Source organism: Bufo bufo, chromosome 6, assembly GCF_905171765.1.
Source record: "Bufo bufo chromosome 6, aBufBuf1.1, whole genome shotgun sequence".
In the NCBI taxonomy this organism is placed as follows: Eukaryota; Metazoa; Chordata; class Amphibia; order Anura; family Bufonidae; genus Bufo; species Bufo bufo.
Window position 1 is genome coordinate 309,775,668 of NC_053394.1, and position 22,205 is coordinate 309,797,872.

Here is a 22,205-nt window from a genome sequence, read left to right on the forward strand (position 1 = left end):
CAAAACAAGACCCAGCCCATGAACAAGAGTGGTGCTCTTCACCTCTTCACCTCATGCAACCGCATTCACATAAGTAGAGTTGTGCATTCATAAATTGTAAGTATAGTGTTTGCCGCTAATGTCTCTCTGAAGTTCTGGGATTCCTGGAAACAGACATTTTTAGGGTTAGATGAGAAGACAATTATTTCTATTTCTTATCTAGACACCTGACACATCTCATGCTGCAGATGTCATTACCCTGAGCACAGGCGCTCATGCAGTAATCAGATACAGCAGGTTTAACGCTCAGGATCAATACACTTCAGAGTTTTCCTTCTGCACTTCAGTAAAAACACCAGCAAATGTGATATTTTTTCTCTCTCCTTAAAATCAATCAGATTTATTTTAAACATAATGCACATATAGATTTTACCAAGGTCAGGCAAAAGCTTCAGTAAGAGAGAAATTTCAAGAAACTGCCAGTTCCACAGTTAAAGGGCCCAATCACCTAAGAACAGATGTGGCAACCATAAGAAAGCTTATAAAAAGAGGCAGCAATATTATGCACAGATATGTACATGGATATTACTGTATATAGATGTTACTGTCTGATATACACTATATGGTTAAAAGCATTTGGGACACCTACACACTACACCTACAGGAGCTTTTATGACATCCCATTCCAAATCCCTAGGCATTAATATGAAGCTGGTCCTCCTTTGCAGCTATAACAGCTTTTACTCTTCTGGAAAGAGCATTTGTGAGGTCAGGCACTGATGTTGGATGAGAGGGCCTGGTTCACAATCTCTGTTCGAGTTCATTCCAATGGTGTTTGATGGGGTTGAGGTCAGGACAAGTTTTTCCACACCAAACTCAACCAATAATGCCTTTATGGCGCAGTCCTGCTGGAACAGAAAAGGACCTAACTCAAACTGTTTCCACAAAGTTGGAAGCATAAAATTGTCCAAAATGTCTTGGTATGCTGAAGCATTAATATTTCCTTTTACTGGAGCTAAGGAGCCTTCATCAACCTCTGAAAAACAACCCCACAGCCTTATCCCTTCTCCATCAAACTTTACAGCTGGCAGAATGCAGGCAGGTAACGTTCTCCTTGTCCAACAGACTGCCAGATAGAGAAGAGTGATTGATTAATCTCTCCAAAGAACCCATTTCCACTGCTCTAGGATCTAGTGGTGATCACCCCGAAACAGCTGTCTGCAGATGAGGTGCTGGCTTATTTAATATCCAAGTCATGTCTCAAGGCTTATTTTAGGAGCTGAACATTGACTTATAGAATAGCTGCCTTACATCTGGTGGCATTAGGCTGCGTTCACACGAGCGTGTCCGGATTAGTTCCGGATGCGTCCCGGTGTGTTGCGGCAAACCCGCGCGAGTAGGAATGCAATTGCAGTCAGTTTTGACTGCGATTGCGTTCCGATGTTCAGTTTTTATCGCGCGGGTGCAATGTGTTTTGCACGCGCGTGATAAAAAAACGACTGTGGTACCCAGACCCGAACTTCTTCACTGAAGTTCAGGTTTGGGTTCGGTGTTGTGTAGATGTTATTATTTTCCCTTATAACATGGTTATATGGGGAAAATAATAGCATTCTGAATACAGAATGCTTAGTAGGTGATCAATTGAGGGTTAAAAAATAAAAAAAATTAACTCACCTTGTCCTCTTGTTCGCGTAGTTCTCCCGGTCTTTAGTTCTTTAAAAAGATGAACTATGGGCTAAAGGACCTTTGGTGACGTCAGATCACATGGTACATCACCGCGGTGATGTACCATGTGATTGGAGCATGTGATCTGACGTCACCAAAGGTCCTTTAGCCCATAGTTCATCTTTTTAAAGAACTAAAAACCGGGAGAACTACGCGAACAAGAGGACAAGGTGAGTTAATTTTTTTTTTTTTTTAACCCTCAATTGACCACCTACTAAGCATTCTGTATTCAGAATGCTATTATTTTCCCTTATAACCATGTTATAAGGGAAAATAATACAGTGTATAGACAGTCACCTAGCAACCATGCGTGAAAATCGCACCGCATCCGCACTTGCTTGCGGATGCATGCGATTTTCACGCAACCCCATTCACTTCTATGGGGCCTGCGTTGCGTGAAAAACGCAGAATATAGAGCATGCTGCGATTTTCACGCAACGCATAAGTGATGCGTGAAAATCATCGCTCATCTGAACAGCCCCATTGAAATGAATGGGTCCAGATTCAGTGCGGGTGCAATGCGTTCACCTACCGCATTGCACCCGCGCGGAAATCTCGCCCGTGTGAACGCAGCCTTAGAGGCAGAGCTTGTTAAGAGCTCATTTGCATCCCTTCCCTCCCAGGATCTAGTGGTGACATGCTTTATACAACTCCATCTGATGCTTGGCATGTTTCTTGATGATGTAAGGCTTGCATGCAGTTTACCCATCCATGGAAACCCATGCTCTAAAGCTCCCAGCAGTTTTTGTGCTGATGTTAATGACAGACCATGTAAAGTTACAATGCTCTGCTGACTCAATTACTGCAGAGTTGCTCTGGTTCCTAAATGCTTCTACTTTGGAATAATGTCACTAACAGGTGAGCTCTTTAGAAATGACCTTCCTTTCACAAATGTTTTAGAGACAGACTGCATGGATAGGTGCTGGATTTTATACACCTGTGGCAATAGGACTGGCTGAAACACCTGCATTCAAGAATTAAGAGGTGTCTCCCAATACTTTTTCCCATATGGCATAGATGTTGCCTGAAAGAACAGGTCATATACTTTGTGTGATGACATACCGATCATAGGGTCATACATTTTCCTAGTAATAGTAATCCAATTCCAATAGTAATCCAATTAGATAGTAATCCAATTCAAGAACACAACAATTAGCATTTTTCCAGCCAAATAGACTGGTGATGGAATAATTGAGTAATTCAACAGTGAAGCAAAGGAAAATGAAGTACTAAGCCCTTAGGCCCCTTTCAGAGGAGCGAGTGTCATGTGGCGAGTCTGCAGTACATCACCGGTCCTGAACTTCCACCACTGACGGGTCACATACCTTTATAATGATTTATGATGCTGTGTAACCCTTACAGTTCTGGAATGTATTGGGTAACACTGACATAATACTTCCAGACCTCTAAGGGAGGCACGGACAGAAACACCAGGGAAGCACTCCGTAGTGCTTCCGTGGGGTTCCGATCCGTGCTTCTGTTTCGCATCTCCGTGATTGCGGACCCATTCAAGTGAATGGGTCTGCATCCATGATGCGGAGTGCACATGGGACGGTGCCAGTGTATTGTGGACCCGCCGTACGGCCACGGGCACACAACGTTCGTGTGCAAGAAGCCTAATTCTGTATTTTGATTTTCCGTTTCTGGTAATGCAGCTCAGCCGCATGTATGGATACAGCAATGTGCCTGAATAGGTTTTCAGACCCCTTCATTCTGCTGATCATTGGGGCAGCCCCCACTGATCACGCATTGAGGGCCTATCCTAAGGATGCCTCTTATTGATTCTATAGCAATGGAATATAACATAGAACTCAAGTAATTTTAGCAGACATAATTCCAGTACATTACATGCCCTACCAGAGAGGAACATCTGAGTACAAGATATGGCAAATGGATGTTTTTGTTCTTTAACTGATTGTTTCTGTCTCTTTAAGCTAAACGACTGGGGCGTGTCTGAACTACAGACGAGGATGAATTCACTGGATCCATTAATGGAGAGGGAAATTGAAGAAATTCATCAAAAGTATCAGGCTAAACGACAGCCCATCCTAGATGCCATAGAATCAAAGAAACGCAGGCAGCAAAATGTCTAAATCCCTTTAAACCATGGCTGGACTTTTGATATTTTTTATAAAAATGTTTATTTTTCTAGACATTTTTTATATATTTTGCTGCAACTTATAAGGATGTATGTACATAGAGTGAGGCTGATAATGTGTGTGAGTTCATGTTTAATCAATTTAAAGGGATTTTAAAATGTGATTTTATTTAAATAAAGCATCTGCGACTTTCTAATGTATCAATCCGCTTGCTGTCAGTTAGTGGAAGCATTCTTGTTCACATCATGTCCAATTGACAAAGATGCATTGTTGGGTGTGTTGTCAGCTCTCTATTTTGTAGCAAGCCATGCACGTAAAGCCTCAGGCACACGACCGTATGTGTTTTGTGGTCCGCAAAGCACACATCTACAAAACACGGATCCCAGCCGTGTGCATGCTGCCATTTTTTTTAAAACTCCTGTAGAAATGTCCTTTCACAAAACAGACAAGAATAAGATATGTTCTATCTTTTTTGCAGGCCAGTGGAACAGACAAACGGATGCGGACAACACACTGTGCTGTCCACATCTTTCGCAGCCCCATTGAAATGAATAGGTCTGCATCCAGTCCACAAAAATGCGATCGGATGCATGAGGCCTTAGGTAGAGACAGATATGTTATTCACTTATATCATGCTCCTTTGACCTAAAACCTTGCATATTCATGTTGAACCACTCCCAGGGGCCGCCATAAAACAAAAAGGGGTATTACCATTTGATAAATTTATGGACTTTAAAATGATGTCATAAATGTCTGTTAGATATAAGTTCCACTTCCAGTACTCTAACGTATTGGGAGTGTGTGGGTCTTTTTCTTCTCTCTCACTCAGGACTATGATTATAGGTCTTTTGGTAACTGCTTAGCATTTAAAAAGTGTAGGGAGCCTCATGCACAGATAGCCTCTGAGGCCTCGTTCACATTTTCATTTTTCACTGACGTGTGCTATCCTTATTTTCTATGGACAGCACATGTACCCTTTGATCTTAGCAGTGGCGTAACTAGAAGTGATTGCACCCTACAGTAAATTTTTGAACAGGGCCCCCCCCCCCCCCAACAATCCCCTCCTCCTGTGCAACCCTCACTCCTGTGGCTAGTCAAGATCACTTTCTCAGACCAGGCCAGGCAGCTGCTCTGTCCGTTTCCTACATGTATACTGTATGTCATATCACCGTATATACTGTCACTGTACATAATGTAATTGTATAATACTGTTAATTAAATCTTTTAGTCCTTCTCCTGGACTGGCCTATTCTGAGTTTGAGCCCCATAGCAGCCACTTCCCCTGCTTCCACTATAGCTACGCTCCTGGATTTTAATGTGTTTGAACACATATAGGTAGCTTTTTACTGACAGTAGAGACATGCAGTACTTTGGTCTGTGCTGCAGACCAAACATACCGATTTGAAGTCTGAGTCAGTAAACGGTTGCTGACACAACACGGATGGAATCCATGTTTGGTCCGTTTTTCACTGACCACTGATCAGCGATTTTCGTCAGTGATTGTGAGCCAAACAAGGAGCAGGTCAAAAAATACAGAACAGGTGCAAATCTTTCCATTGTACAGTGGGGCAGATTTACTATTAAAAAGGTGCTAGTTTTTTGGCCCTTTGCATCACATTTACTAACTGATTACACTGTTTTCTAAACATTTTACGGCTCGCCTGAAAAGGGGCGAGGCTTCACTGGGAAAGAGGGCATGACCTAAATGTGCTAACATTTTGGCACATATTTTGGCACATACACCAACTTATAGATGGTGTAAACTTAGACTAGACAGTTTTTTTGGACCATTGGCACATTTTTTGGCGTACTGACAAATTTTAGGTGCACAGACAAAATTCTGCCATAGACAGATTTTTGGTGCGCGAATGGAATTCTAGAGTAAATGTGGTGCAGGATTTACAGCACTCCAAATTTCCTTTCGATGTCTGTTCCATTTTTTTGCGGACTGTATGCGGAACCATTCATTTTAATGGGTCTGCCAAAAAAACGGAAGTTACTCTGTGCGTTCCATTTCCGTATGTCTGTTCTCCAAACAAATAGACCATGTCCTATTATTGTCAGAATTATGGACAAGGATAGGACTGTCCTATTAGGGGCCACCTGTTCCGTTCCGCAAAATATGGAATGCACACAGACGTCATCTGGATTTTTTGCGGATCCGTTTTTTGCTAAATACATACAGTCGTGTGCATGAGCCCTTAGGGTAGTTTTACACTAGCATTATTAGTTCCAGTAGGCAGTTCCAACAGAGAACAGCCTGCTGGAGCTGTCTGGATTCGGCGTTGTTGGATGTTACAGCAATGCCCTCCAACCCCATTGGCTATAATGCCACTCCTCTCTGACACAGAAACTACGTGTGACAATCGGGCACAGGCAAGCATTTGTGTGTTCAGACAGTTTGTGGATGCACAAAGTGGCATCAGGGGCCCCATATGACCCCAGGACCGCTTTTGTAGTTGTTCAGCTGGTCACAGGACAAAATCATACAACCATTTTACTTAGACTCTCTTGTAACTGAAGAAGAAGTATTAATAATGTGATAGACTAGTTCCACAGGTCATCATATGCTACATAATTAACAGGTAAGCTAGCTCCCTCATTGGAAGTTAAGGGGAAACATGGGATTTGGGGTGCTGCCACATTACAATTTTTATTTTGCTGTACAAAAACTGCATTAAATTCATAAGTTTTTAGGGTGCTGCCACACCTAGGGTTTTGGTTAGTGCCCCCCTCTGTAGAGCAGTATTCAGAAAATGCATTGATTAAAAATCTAAACAAAAATGTCACTGAAAAACGCAAAAACCAATAGATATCTGTGGGACAAAAATGTCAGAAAATGAAGGAAACAATGCCATAGCATGGTGTGATTTCAAAAATGTACTTCCTGTCAAAAAACACCACTACAGCAAAATACATACCGGTATATGCTGCGTTTAATAATTCCCATAGACTTCTATGTAAGAACTGAAGCTGGCGTTTTGCCTAAAATATAACACCAGTAAAAAAGGCAGAACACTTAAAAAAGGTCACCCTTTGATACCACCCTTACAAGTGTTTTTTGAGGGTGTTTTTTTTTTGTTGTAGGAACAATGTTTTTCTTGCTTTTCAGACTATTTTTTTAAGCAAAAGGGTTGAAAAAAATGCTTGGAAACGGTCTTAGAACGCCACTACAAAAAATATGGTGTTTGTATGGCATTTTATAATTTCCTATTGGCCAACATGCACATCAATGCACAACAAGCTGACATTTGTAACGCAGACCATACCACATTGTCGGTTTTGGGGTGTCATTTTTTATTTTATTATTTTATGTTTCCTCTGTAAATAAAAGACCTCTGTCCCAAAGGAAAAAAATCTTCTTGCATTGTGCTAGTATCATAATGCTTCAGTGTGAGAGACACTTGCAGGGTAAATATAAATTTGTTTATCGCATAGTGTATGTATGTACATGCATAGTCACAGAAAATATATGGTAGTTCTCTCTGTATTTCCTACAGTTCAGTAAAATTCTCTGATTCTTTTTCTCCATCCACACTGGGTTCTTTGCTCGGCCTCCTGTCACTGTTTCTCACAGCATTCTCCAGAGCTTTCTGTCTTCGGTAGAAGTGTGAAAATTTGTTGAATATGATGGTTATTGGTAATGCCACAACTAATATTCCACCCAAGATGCAACCAGAAGCCGCTAGTTTTCCAGCTACGGTGGCGGGTACAACATCACCATAGCCTACAGTGGTCATACTTACTGTCCCCCACCACCAACAAGAAGGGATTGTGTCAAACCCTGTGTCTTCATCCTTCTCTGCCGTGTATGCCATTCCAGAAAAGACGGAGACACCAACAGCCAGATAAAGCAGTAGGATGCCCACTTCTCTGTAGCTGTGCTAGAAGAACACAAATGTACAATATAGTCAGATGGTAATAAAATACAAGCGTTTTGTACATTGCTTTTACAACTGCTTGTGGTCATATCTTGTCAACATGAAAGACTTACAACTTACCTGTACCAATTTAATCTTTCCACCCGATCCAGACTCAGTATTTTGAAGCTCACAGTATCCATGGTCTTGACTTATAGATGAGGCCTTTCTCACCTTTTTGCCTGTTTTGGGATAAATGATGCAAGATGACAAGCTTTTTTTTAAAAAAAAAAATATTCTGTAGGGAGGTGTGAGAAACCCAAGAGTTTTTTTTTTGTTAAGAACTGGCCATCTTGCACCACTAATCTCAGGATATCTTGAAACAGATGAAAAGGTAAGGAAGGATACATCTGTATCTTCAGATGCATTTTACTCACATCACGTAGTCCCTTGGATGAAGATGCTAGCTTGTTCATGTGAAATGTTTTAAGGGTGAATGAGAGGAGGTCTACAGTAATGAGCGTCATCCATAAGACAATGGATAGAGCTGTGTAGTTCGATCGCCTACTTCCAGCACGGGAGCTCTTTTCGAATAGTGTTGGTGTGGGGTGTAGAATCCCTGCCAATAAGATATTGATCTCCTATTCTGAGAATAGACCATCCATTTAAAAGGAGTGGACAACCCCTATAATGTTTTTCCCAAAGTCATTTTTATGATAGTACCAGCCACTCTGGCTGTTGTGAAGCACACAGAGAAGGGGGTCTCAATTCTGCTTGATTGTATTCCCTTATCTATTAGCAGTGCACATTTACTGTTACATTATCCAATAAGGAAGATCTTCTAGGACATATTGGCACTACAAAAATATGGGATTAGGACAGGCCCGAGCACTGTAAAAGTGCATTATTCTATCTATGATGGGTTCTTGTGCCATAAATCAACAGAAGAAAGGGGGCTCCTGTATGCCACACTGGCGGAGGGCTTGTATGGAGAGGGTTGCTGCGCTGAGCCCCCTCCATATGTGCCTGGTGTCAGCTGTATAACACAGCAGGCAGTTGGCCGCAATGACCAGGATTTGTGATGACACCAAAACCAGTCGGTTAACCCCTCAGATGCCTGGGGCCTGATGCAGCTTCCCAGGCCTGTCATGGTAAGTTTCCTTACCATGACAGGCCTGGGAAGAGCGGCAGAATCACATTCACCATAATAGATTTATATTATGGTGAATGGGACAGGGGGATCAAAAGATCCCAGGTTCTAGCCCCTAAGAGGGCTAGTAGTTATTGTTTAAAAAGTAAAAGAAAATATTAAAAGTTTAAATAACCCCCTCTTCCTAATTTTACAAATAAACATATATAAACAATGAAAAAAATAAACATAACAGGTATCATTGTGTCTGAAAATATTAAAATATTTTTCCTATGGGATGTGAACAAAAAAAAACAACACGCGATTCGCCATTTCTTGGTCACTTTACCCCCCAAAAATTTTATAACATTGACCAAAAAGTTGTATGTACCCCAAAAACTATACGAATGAAAACTACAGTTCATCCTGCAAAAAACAAGCCCTCATACAGTTCTGTAGACGGACATATTAAAAATGTTATGGCTGTCAGAAAATGGCGATGCAAGGAAAATTGTGTTGTTTTTTTTATAAAACAAAAAAGGTATGCAAATTTGGTATTGTCATAATCGTATTAAGCTACAGAATAAGAATGTCATGTCATTTTTAGTACACATGAACGCTGTAATTCAAAACCTAAAAAACCTTGTCGGAATTGTGAGTTTTTTTACATTCAACCCCACAAAGAATTTTGTTCCTGTTTGCCAATACAAGACATGGTAAATTAAATGGTCCAAGCAAGTGAGATAGGGGGCGGCACCACTACACCGGCTAAGCGCACGGAATCAATGCTGTACGTGGCTGGGGAGGACACACCCGAATGGAGGTGCTCAGCTGGGCGTAACAGGTAAGATGCAAATGGAATCAACGTAGAAGAGAAACTAGACAGCGGCACTCACCCATGTGTTCACAAAATCAGCAGCTTTATTTCCAACATAGCATCAGGCAGGGGGCGGCCAATTCTGAAGCACGCATTGAACAGCGGCGGCCGTTTCGCGCTACATGCGCTTCCTCAGGCTGTGCGTTAATGCGTGCTTGCGCATCGCTCCTTTTAATTGCTGGCGCAGGCTGTTGTCATGGAAATTAACAAGCCAGGCTGCGTCTACATAAAGAGGATGACTAGAAAGGATATCTGTATAAAAACAATACATGTGTAACAATCAAGGATTATAAACAATATGAGCAATACAAAAATGTGTTTATGAGTAAAGTACTAAAGGAAGGGGCTGAGATCATTCCTATCATTTAATCCAAGTTCCCCCAGGGCTTGTGTGCGTAGTATCCACCTAGCCTCTCTCTGCAGGAGGAGGCGATGTCTATCCCCCCCCCTGCAGAGGAGTGGACACAGTTTCTAAACCAGAGAAGGAGATACAACTAATATCACCACCATGGGCTCCTCTTACATGTTCTAAAAGCCTTGGGCATCCTTTCCCTGTCTTGATGGAGTTAAAATGCTCCCTGACTCGTTCAAAAAGACATCTGATGGTCTTACCAATATAGAAACGTCCACATGTGCACAGTAATAAATATACTACATATGTATTCTGACAGTTAATAAAGGTATTGACTTTGTGTTGGATACCAGCAAATTCTACACTTTTTCTGGGAATTACTAGTGCACAGTGAACAACTACCACACCTGAAGTTGCCTTTAGGTAGATTACTTTTGAGCCAATTCTTGCTCTTATCTGGTTGGAACCTACTCCTGACAAGTTTATCTTTGACAGTGTGACTCCTTCTAAAGGAAATCAAAGGTTTCTGTCCTGTAAGCTCATTTAGAGTTGCATCTCTCCTCAAAACATCCCAATTTTGGAATATAACTGAGCGAATACGCTCTGCCATGGGACTGTATTTAAAGGAAAATGCAAATCTAGCATCCTTGATCTCCATCTTACTTAAAGGAGGAGCCCATGTAAGAGGAACCCATGGTAGTGATATTAGTTGTATCTCCTTCTCTGGTTTAGAAACTGTATCCACTCCGCTGCAGGGGGGGGGATAGACATCGCCTCCTCCTGCAGAGAGAGGCTAGGTGGATACTACACACACAAGCCCTGGGGGAACTTGGATTAAATGATAGGAATGATCTCAGCCCCTTCCTTTAGTACTTTACTCATAAACACATTTTATATTGTGGCTGCGTCCTTGATTGTTACACATGTATTGTTTTTATACAGATATCTTTTCTAGTCTTCCTCTTTATGTAGACGCAGCCTGGCTTGTTAATTTCCATGACAACAGACTGCGCCAGCAATTAAAAGGAGCGATGCGCAAGCACGCATTGACGCACAGCCTGAGGAAGCGCATGTAGCGCGAAACGGCCGCCGCTGTTCAATGCCTGCTTAAGAATTGTACGCCCCCTGTCTGATGCTATGTTGGAAATAAAGCTGCTGATTTTGTGAACACACGGGTGAGTGCCGCTGTCTATTTTCTCTTCTACGTTGATTCCATTTGTAAATTAAATGGTGCCATAAAAATAAAAACGTATCCTGCAAAAAAATATAAACCCAGAAATTATTACCAGACCGCCTTTAAATCAATGTCAATTTATTACATGATTCCCAAAAACATATATAACCTACATGATTAAAAAGGGGTATGGGTGCAGGGAAAAGGCGACATCATCTGGAGGAAGAACATAGCGGACACAGAGTTCATGTATACGTCCATGTGCTTAAATACAATAAAGTGCAAACATATCACATAGCAGTCAATTGGACAGAGAACAATTACCCATGCTGTGCTTCCTCCAGGATGGCGCCAGCCCCAACGTGCATTTCGGCGAACCTTTGTCTGGGGGACACAGACTAAATACATCGACCAACCAGTCACCATGAATCCAGTGATTATCATAATCTATAAAACCTGTGGCCCTATGTGGTCCCAATTGCAGACAAGCCAGGAGACGCTAGAAAGTCACATGATTACACAAATCACGTGATTAAGTCACGTGATCACTTCCGTGAACACGTGATGATGACGTCGGCATGGGATCGTGACACCCAGTATCGCGAGACCATGCCCCCATTATCAGCAGTTACATTGCGCATGTCAGACCCAATAGTTACCAAGAACCACCGCATAGTATCGGGACCATCGTGTAAAAGGAATAGGAGAGACACAAAAACATAGGGAAAGAAAGAAGAAAAGGAGGGGGGGAGGGCGGCCGCCCTAGAGTTAAATGGATGAATAAGAAACATGATTGTTATAAGAATAATGAATTTTCATCACATGATTAAACACAAAATAAATAGATGAATGAGAGACATGATTGTTATAAAAAATAAAATTGTCATAATAATACATTTTCATTACATAATTAACGCATAAACAACATGAAAGTGCGCAACATAAAAAAATAAAGTTACCATTGTGATATAAAACCTGTGTAATAAAAATTATACTATGTGAAATCTTGTGGCTATAAAAAATACAATTAGTGAATAAATAGATTAAAGACAAATGTGTTAGATGTGTCAAACTAACTCATATGATATGTGATCAAAACATGTGACTGTGCGGATAAATTAATAAACAATTGTGTAACACACAGACCAGCAAGCTAATATGTGAGTATAGACAAAAAAAATTATAATTTCACACATGATTAATTAAGAATCAAATAGATCATAAAAAAATGTGGAAAATGAAAAAATATATATTTTTTTTTTTTAAAGTGAAGAATGGAAAAATAAAAATAATCCAGAATGCCTGGTATAGAAAAATAATTAATAATGCATGCAAGAATATTAGTACTGTCATCAATACTGGTTAGAAGTATCAAAACCAGCGATGGCAAAAACTCCTATTCCCATGACACTCACCCTATTTCCACTATGTCCATATGTCCCCTAAATATTCCATCCACATCATACTAACCTCGTATCCTCTGAATTACTGCTATTCGGATAGCCACAACACTGGAAATTAACCAACAAAGTGAATACAACATATATACAATATAAACCCCATGGATGACCCATAAAAGATAATTTGTGTAATAAAAAAATCACATAAACTGAATTAAAAACAAGATCATGGACAATGGAGACCCGGGGAAGTCCACTATGGGATAGCCTACAAAAATGATAAAAAACCGGTGGTTTTGTTTAGTCCATATTGATGTAAGGTATTTAGTTTCCAGATCCATTTGCATTCAAACTGCGCTAGTCTTTTTGAAATATCCCCACCACGGGCATTTTTCAAAACACAATCAATGGCTCGAACATTCAGACCCCTGAAATTACAAGCATGATGGGACTTAAAATGTCTAGCTACAGGTTTCAGAGTAGTCACATCTTTCTCATCAGTGGCTGACATAATGTCTCTGACATGTTCACATACCCTAACCTTCAATTCTCTTGTGGTCAAGCCCACATAAATTTTCGGGCAGGGGCATGTTGCATAATATACGACCACAGTACTTGAACATGTCAGACAGTGTGTTATTTGAAATGTTTTTTCATAAGTCGAATCATGAAAGGAGGTGGCTCTCTCCACAAGCAATGCATTTTCCACACAGATAGAAACCCCACCTTGGTTTGCCCACCCCTGGAAAAATTGTGGGTACTTGTTTCGAAACAAGATCCAGACAAGATGGTCCCTCAAATTTTTAGAACGCTTTGCCGTTACCAATGGGTCCGAAGTAAGATATTTCTCAAGAATTGGATCTGTCAGGAGGACCGGCCAGAAGTTTGGCCTTTGTCTTTCTGAAAAAAAGAAGATCCTGACGAGAACACATTTTTGCTCTTCTATATGCTTTTTTGATCGAACGTTGACTGTATCCGCGACTCTGCTTCAGAACATCTGCCTCTTGTTCAAACATCTGATGCGTTGAACATATCCTACGAGCCCTTAAAAATTGTCCAATCGGAATTGAGTTGATTATCTGTGGGGGATGGGATGAAGATGCATGTAAGTAAGCGTTGACAGATGTTGGTTTTCTGAAAACATTGGTCACAATAGAGCCATCTAAACCCTTTTCCAACTGGACATCCAAAAACTCGATGGCATTCCTATCAGACTTATATGTCAGTTTGAAAATTTTTGAGTTGCTATTTAACATCACAAAAAAATCTTGTAAATCTGATGAGTTTCCCTGCCATATCATGAATACATCATTGATGTACCGCGCCCAAAAAATGTTGCGGTTCATCGATATGCACTGAACTAACAGGAAAAGGTCCCTCTCCCACAGCCCCAGGAAAAAAATTGCATAAGAGGGCGCACACTGTGCCCCCATCGCAGTCCCCTGGAGCTGCAGGTAGAAGGACCCATCAAAGATTTAAAAAATTGTGTGTCAGAACAAAAGATAAAAGATCTAACAAAAAATTCCTCTTGCCAACATCTATATTTTCCTGTGTTAGAAAAAACTGAACTGCCTGAATGCCATCTTGTTGTCTGATGCTGGTATATAGGGACTCCACATTGCAATTTACCATTAATGTATTCTCCCCATGATGAATCCCCTCAATTTTCCGCAGAAAATCAGTGGTGTCCTTTACATATGAAGGAAGATTAGCTACAAAATTCTTAAACTGGGAGTCCAGGTATCGTCCTACCTTTTCAGTCAAGTTTCCTCTACCCAAAATAATAGGCATACCTGGAGTAACTCTGGCATTCTTACGAATCTTTGGTAGAAGATATAGAGTTGATACAGTAGGTTCTTTGACAATCAGAGCATCATAAAGAGCCTTGGATATCGTTTGGTTCTCCACAGCTTTATCTAAAATCTGGATTAGACCTCCTTCAAATGAATGCAGAGGGTTATAGGTTAGTTTCTGTTAGCATTCCTTCTCTCTCAGTTGTCTATAGGCCTCTCGTTCATAGAGAATATGGGGCCACACCACAACGTTTCCCCCTTTATCAGAGGGTTTAAAAACAACATCAGAGAGTTTAGATAAATGTTTTAAGCTCTCACGTTGGACCTTGGAAAGGTTGTCCCATGGAATCAACCTTGACATGTTTTCAAACTCTTTTGATACAAGTTTGACAAAGAGATCAATAGCTGGGCATAATGATAGCGAGGAAACTTTTTTGACTTACATTTAATGGAAGCCGGAATCTCCTCAAAAGTAGGCTGATCACATTCTCCCTGTAATTCCTCCAAAATTCGAACCGCTTGTTGTTCTTCCGGGGTGAACAAATTTTCTGAGTCCTTCTCCCTATGATGCCATATCTTTAAAAGAAATGAGCAGGCAAAGATATGCAAATCTTTTACCGCTATAAAAGAATCAAAAGCAACACATGATGAGAAAGTTAAACCTTTTTCTAGCAACGATGCATCAGTTGGTGTGAGGATATGTTCAGATAAATTAATCACCTTTAAACCATCCTGACGACCATCTTCCCTCCTCTCAAAAAACGTCCTCCTCTTTCCACTCAGGGGAGGGCCAGGAGGTGTTTTTCTTTTCTGCATTGAACCTGACTTTGTTATTCTGCCAGTTGATTCCTGGCTATCTGAAATTGATGATATAGATAACATGGAAGATGTACGGTTGTGGAAGGCCAGATTATCACTCCTCTGTGGGTAATTCTCTTTTCGCCTCCATTTGTATACTTGCTTTTGCTGAAAATCATTGCAATCCCGCACAAATTTCTTTGATTTAACATCTTGAATTTCTTTCTCCCACTTCTCAAAATTGTTATTGAGCATCATATCAAAGGCCGCTAAAGACTCTTGACTGCATTATTGCTTGAGAGCCGACTGAATCCTCTCAATATCAGTATCCAAAGATGTTAATGTCTAGATATTGTGATTAATCAGGAGATTCATAAGCTTCTTAGTTGATTCTGTACATACCTCTTCCCAACTGGACAGAAAGACTTCATTGTCAATATCAAAAGATGGAAAGACCTGTATTCACAAGCCTCTTGGTATCATACCCAGCTGAAGATACCGCTCCAAAAATGCTTTGTTCCACTACGTCTTAGTCCTTTTATGAAACAGGTTATTCAGAGTAGACTGCATTTCCTTAACATTTCCTTAACATTTCCCGGGTCACCACTACACACACCTGCACCGTTATCCTTAAAAATGACATGCAATGATGAAAGCCAGGATTGCTCTCTGGCCTTATAATCCATAACTTTTGTTTTGGCTAAATCTGCAAAAATAACAGAAATTAAGCAATATAAAACCAATTATCTTGCCACAGGATTCTGTATTCACTAACTAATATGCTCTCATAAGTGAAAAATACATATAAGCCTATGGTAAAAACCAACAATATTATAAACCAATAAATGATTACCAGACCGCTTATAAATCAATGTCAATTTATTACATGATTCCCAAAAACATATATAACATACATGATAAAAAAGGGGTATGTGTGCAGGGAAAAGGCGACATCATCTGGAGGAAGAACACAGCGGATACAGAGTTCATGTATACGTCCATGTGCTTAAATACTGTACAATAAAGTGCAAGTGCAAACATATGACATAACAGTCAATTGGACAGAGAACAGTTTCCAATGCTGTGCTCACTCCAGGATGACCCCAGCCTTTGTCTGGGGGTGGCATCATCTCTGGGGGACACAGACTAAATACATTGACCAACCAATCACAATGAATCCAGTGATTATCATAATCTATAAAACCTATGGCTCTATGCGGTCCCAATTGCAGACATGCCAAGGGATGCTAGAAAGTCACATGATTACACAAATCACGTGATTAAGTCACGTGATCACTTCCGTGAACATGTGATGATGACGTCGGCATGGGATCGCGACACCCAGTATCGCGAGACCATGCCCCTGGCATAAGCAGTTACATTGCGCATGTCAGACCCAATAGTTACCAAGATCCACCGCATAGTATCGGGACCATCGTGTAAAAGGAATAGGAGAGACACAAAAACATATGGAAAGAAAGAAGAAAAGGAGGGGGGGAGGGCGGCCGCCCTAGAGTTAAATGGATGAATAAGAAACATGATTGTTATAAGAATAATGAATTTTAAACACAAAATAAATAGATGAATGAGAGACATGATTGTTATAAAAAATTTAATTGTTATAATAATACATTTTTATTACATAATGAACGCATAAAAAACATGAAAGTGAGCAACATAAAAAAATAAAGTGACCATTGCGATATAAAACCCGTGTAATAAAAATTATACTATGTGAAATCATGTGGCTATAAAAAATACAATTAGTGAATAGATTAAAGACAAATGTGTTAGATGTGTCAAACTAACTCATATGATATGTGATCAAAACATGTGACTGTGCAGATAAATGAATAAACAATTGTGTAACACACAGACCAACAAACTAATATGTGAGTATAGACAAAAAAAATATTAACAATTTCACACATGATTAATTAAGAATTAAATAAATCATAAAAAATAAAATGTAAAAATTGGAAAATGAAAAAAAAGAAAAAAATATATATATTTTTTAAAAGTGAAGAATGGAAAAATAAAAATAATCCAGAATGCCTGGTATAGAAAAATAATTAATAATGCATTCAAGAATATTAGTACTGTCATCAATACTGGTTAGAAGCATCAAAACCAGTGATGGCAAAAACTCCTATTCCCATGACACTCACCCTATTTCCACTATTTCTACTGTTCATATCTCCCCTAAATATTCCATCCACATCATACTAACCTTGTTTCCTCTGAATTACTGCTATTCGGATAGCCACAACACTGGAAATTACCCAACAAAGTGAATACAACATATATACAATATAAACCCCATGGATGACCCATAAAAGATAATTTGTGTAATTAAAAAATCACATAAACTGAATTAAAAACAAGATCATGGACAATGGAGACCCGGGGAAGTCCACTATGGGATAGCCTACAAAAATGTTGAAAAACCAGTGGATTAATTTAGTCCATATGGGCGTAAGGTATTTAGTTTCCAGATCCATTTGCATTCAAACTGCGCTAGTCTTTTTGAAATATCCCCACCACGGGCATTTTTCAAAACACAATCAATGGCTCAAACTTTCAGACCCCTGAAATTACAAGCATGATGGGAATTAAAATGTCTAGAGTAGTCACATCTTTCTCATCAGTGGCTGACATAATGTCTCTGACATGTTCACGTACCCTAACCTTCAATTCTCTTGTGGTCAAGCCCACATAAATTTTCAGGCAGGGGCATGTTGCATAATATACGACCACAGTACTTGAACATGTCAGACAGTGTTTTTTTAAAATGTTTTTTCATAATCATGGAAGAAGGTGGCTCTCTCCTTTTTTGGACGAGCAATGCATTTTCCACACGGAGAGAAACCCCACCTTGGTTTGTCCACCACTGGAAAAATTGGGGGTACTTGTTTTGAAAACAAGCTCCAGACATGATAGTCCCTCAGATTTTTAGAATGCTTTGCCGTTACCAATGGGTCCGAAGTAAGATATTTCTCAAGAATTGGATCTGCAAAAATTAAACCCTCATATGGCTATATGAAAGAAAAATATAAAAAGTTATGGTTATTGGAACATGGGGGGAAAAATGCAAAAATGAAAATGGGCCCAGTAATTAATAGATTAAAGGAACACCAATCAGAAATGGGTATTATTTTTAAAAGCAATATTAAAGGGGTTGTCTCACTTCAGCAAATTGCATTTATCATGTAGACAAAGTTAATACAAGGCACTTACTAATGTATTGTGATTGTCCATATTTCCTCCTTTGCTGAACTCATTTATATTTCCATCGCATTATACACTGCTCGATGCCAGGCGTTATGACCAGTGTTCCCTCTAAGCCTTCGCAGCTGCTGAGCGGGGTCGGCTCAGAGCTGGGCACAGCGCCATCAAATGTGGGCGATAGGAAAACCTAAGATAATTGTCACTTCAAAGAGCATACAAACCTCTGCGCCATCCCATACAATACAGTATAACCCCTGCACCATCCCGTACAATATACAGTATAGTCCTCTCTGTTATCACTGGACATTGCTCTCCATATATAAACCATACAGGGAAAAAAAATCTTTGTTCCAGAGAACTTACATAGAAAAACTAATAACCAAGAGGCTAAACAAAACCCAGTTTCTGACCCTTATGTTAAAACATAACTTTCATTTGATTGCTTTAATACCTAAAGGAAAAAAATAATTAAAAAAAAAGCTGCTGTTTCTCTAGATGACCTTATAGTAGTGGTAATAGAGTCTCAAGGGTCTATAAAAGCAGCTACACTATTTTTTACAAAGCATTGAGACTCTATTAACACTACTATCAACATAAGGTCATCTAGAGAAACCGTAGGTTTTTATTTATTTTTTCTTTCTCTTTAGGTGTTAAAACATAACTTTAATTAGATTGCTCTAACACCTAAATGGGAAAAATAAGAATTTTAAAAACCTGCTTTTTCGTCTAGATGACCTTATGTTAATAGTTAATAGTAGTGTTAATAGAGTCTCAAAGGTCTGTAAAAATAGTGTAGCTGCTTTTATAGACCATTGAGACTCTATTACCACTACCATAAACATAAGGTCATCTAGAGAAACAGCAGGTTTTTAAAATAATTTGGGGGATCTGTGGATGACACATTGTTATGGGGGACCTGTGGATAACACACACTGTTATGGGGGACATTATACAGGGGTAATATAACTGAGGGGTATCAGGTAAATTATACAGGGGGTAATATAACTAAGGGGTATCAGGGTACACTATACAGGGGTAATATAAGTTATATTACCCCTGTATAATAATGTCCCCTGATACCCCTTAGTTATATTACCCCTGTATAATAATGTACACTGATACCCCTTAGTTATATTACCCCGCCCTGTATATTTTAACCTGATACCCCTCAGTTATATTATATAACTGAGGGGTATCAGGGTACATTATACAGGGGGTAATATAACTAAGGGGTATCAGGGTACATTATACAGGGGGTATTATAACTAAGGGGTATCAGGGTACACTATACAGGGGTAATATAACTGAGGAGGGCTATCAAGGACATTATACAGGGGTAATATAAGTTATATTACCTCTGTATAATGTCCCCTGATAGCCCTCCTAAGTTATATTACCCCTGTATAATAATGTCCCCTGATACCCCTTAGTTATATTACCCCTGTATAATAATGTACACTGATACCCCTTAGTTATATTACCCCGCCCTGTATAATTTAACCTGATACCCCTCAGTTATATTATATAACTGAGGGGTATCAGGGTACATTATACAGGGGTAATATAACTAAGGGGTATCTATCAGGGTACATTATACAGGGGTAATATAAGTGAGGAGGGCTATCAGGGACATAATACAGGGGTAAGGGGTAAGATAAGTTATATTACCCCTGTATAATGTCTGATAGTAGCCTAGCCCTCCTTAGGGCTCTTTCACACTTGCGTTATTGTCTTCCGGCATAGAGTTCCGTCGTCGGGGCTCTATGCCGGAAGAATCCTGATCAGGATTATCCTAATGCATTCTGAATGGAGAGTAATCCGTTCAGGATGCATCAGGATGTCTTCAGTTCCGGTACGGAACGTTTGTTGGCCGGAGAAAATACCGCAGCATGCTGCGCTTTTTGCTCCGGCCAAAAATCCGGAACACTTGCCGCAAGGCCGGATCCGGAATTAATGCCCATTGGAAGGCATTGATCCGGATCCGGCCTTAAGCTAAACGTCGTTTCGGCGCATTGCCGGAGCCGACATTTAGCTTTTTCAGAGTGGTTACCATGGCTGCCGGGACGCTACAGTCCTGGCAGCCATGGTAAGTGTAGCGGGGAGCGGGGGAGCAGTGTACTTACCGTCCGTGCGGCTCCCCGGGCGCTCCAGAGTGACGTCAGGGCGCCCCAAGCGCATGGATCACGTGATCGCATGGATCACGTCATCCATGCGCATGGGGCGCTCTGACGTCATTCTGGAGCGCCCCGGGAGCCGCACGGACTGTAAGTACACTGCTCCCCCGCTCCCCGCTCCTACTATGGCAACCAGGACTTTAATAGCGTCCTGGGTGCCATAGTAACACTGAAAGCATTTGGAAGACGGTTCCGTCTTCAAATGCTTTCAGTACACTTGCGTTTTTCCGGATCCGGAGTGTAATTCCGGCAAGTGGAGTACACGCCGGATCCGGACAACGCAAGTGTGAAAGAGGCCTTAGTTATATTACCCCTCATGTACCCTGATACCCCTAGTTATATTACCCCCTGTATAATTTACCCTGATACCCCTCAGATATATTATATAACTGAGGGGTATCAGGGTAATACAGGGGACAACAGAGGATTCGTAACACTGTGGGACAGGGGGGGTACATACTTATTTTTTTATATGCCCTCACCTTACCATCACCAGCTAGCAGGCGGCCAGGCGCGCAGGGTACTCAGATGCAGCGTAGCGTAGCGTGACGTGACGTGACGTGAACTCAGCCTGCGCCGCACAGCACGCACTCCCTCTCTGCCTCCGGCGGGTCCAAAACTCCACCCCCCTATTTGAATACTAGCCACCGCCCACCGGCAGCCCACAGCCAGGTATTGTAAATGAACTGACCGTGCGGCGGGCGGCGTCAGCCAGCAAAACAGACAGGGGAATCAGCTGGGGGCCGGCACAGCTGAGTGAGCGGGAGTTATAAAATTGTGAGCGGGGCCACAATAATTGCTGCGCGGCCGCCCACCCGCGCAGCTTAGAGGGAACACTGGTTATGACCACTCTGCAGTCCAGTAGCAATAGCCATGCTTGCACACTGTAGGAAAAGGCCTCTTTGGTGGCCAGGACTGTGGGAGTCCGCATAGGCTGGTTCTTTTTCCTATAGTGTGCAAGCACGACCTTTACTGCTGGATTGCAGGGTGGTCATAATCCCTGGATACGAGCGGTGTATAATGTGACGGAAAAATGAATCCAGCCAGCAAAGGAAGCAATATGGACAATCATAATACATTAGTAAGTGCCTTGTATTAACTTTCTCTACATGATAAATGCCACTTGTTGAAGTGAGACAACCCCTTTAATAGAAAACCATTTAATTTATAATTCTTTTATTTATTTTTTATCGCAACATTACTATGCCATTGAAAATGAAATACAAATTATTCTAAAGCAGTCAGCACAAATGATAACACCTCCTGTCAGTTTACTGCTGCTATGAGGGGAATATGTTATCTGATGGGTAATTCTCATAATAGTAGGTTTACAATTGAGGTACCAGTATGACAGCTCTATTGTTGTCTTGAAAGGTTAGATAAAGATGCCTACAGAAGAGCATTGCATTGATTAGTGTAATGTGCGATGCTCTAATGGAGTCAGGCTACTTTCACACTAGTGTTAATATTTTCCAGTATTGAGATCCGTCATAGGGTCTCAATACCGAAAAAAATCGGTCCCGTTTTGTCCCTATTTATTGTCAATGGGGACAAAACGTAACTGAACAGAATGGAATGCTCCAAAATGCATTCCGTTCCGTTTGGTTGCGTTCTCAT

General features: G+C 40.7%; 2 protein-coding genes across 2 annotated transcripts in view; one reads left to right on the forward strand and one right to left on the reverse strand.

Moving 5' to 3' along the window:
* The window catches only part of LOC121004399 (serine/threonine-protein kinase 4-like), a 104,119-nt gene extending 99,930 nt beyond the window's left edge, over positions 1-4,189 (forward strand). Inside the window, exon 11 of the mRNA XM_040436597.1 lies at positions 3,639-4,189. Within this exon, the coding sequence (XP_040292531.1) occupies positions 3,639-3,797 (159 nt within the window). The 3' untranslated portion in view covers positions 3,798-4,189. The remainder of the gene's footprint in view (positions 1-3,638) is intronic.
* Positions 4,190-6,556: 2,367 nt separating this feature from the next.
* Positions 6,557-22,205, reverse strand: part of LOC121004255 (potassium voltage-gated channel subfamily S member 1-like) — a 33,899-nt gene continuing 18,250 nt past the window's right edge. The window contains exon 3 of the mRNA XM_040436416.1: positions 6,557-7,687. Within this exon, the coding sequence (XP_040292350.1) occupies positions 7,298-7,687 (390 nt within the window). The 3' untranslated portion in view covers positions 6,557-7,297. The remainder of the gene's footprint in view (positions 7,688-22,205) is intronic.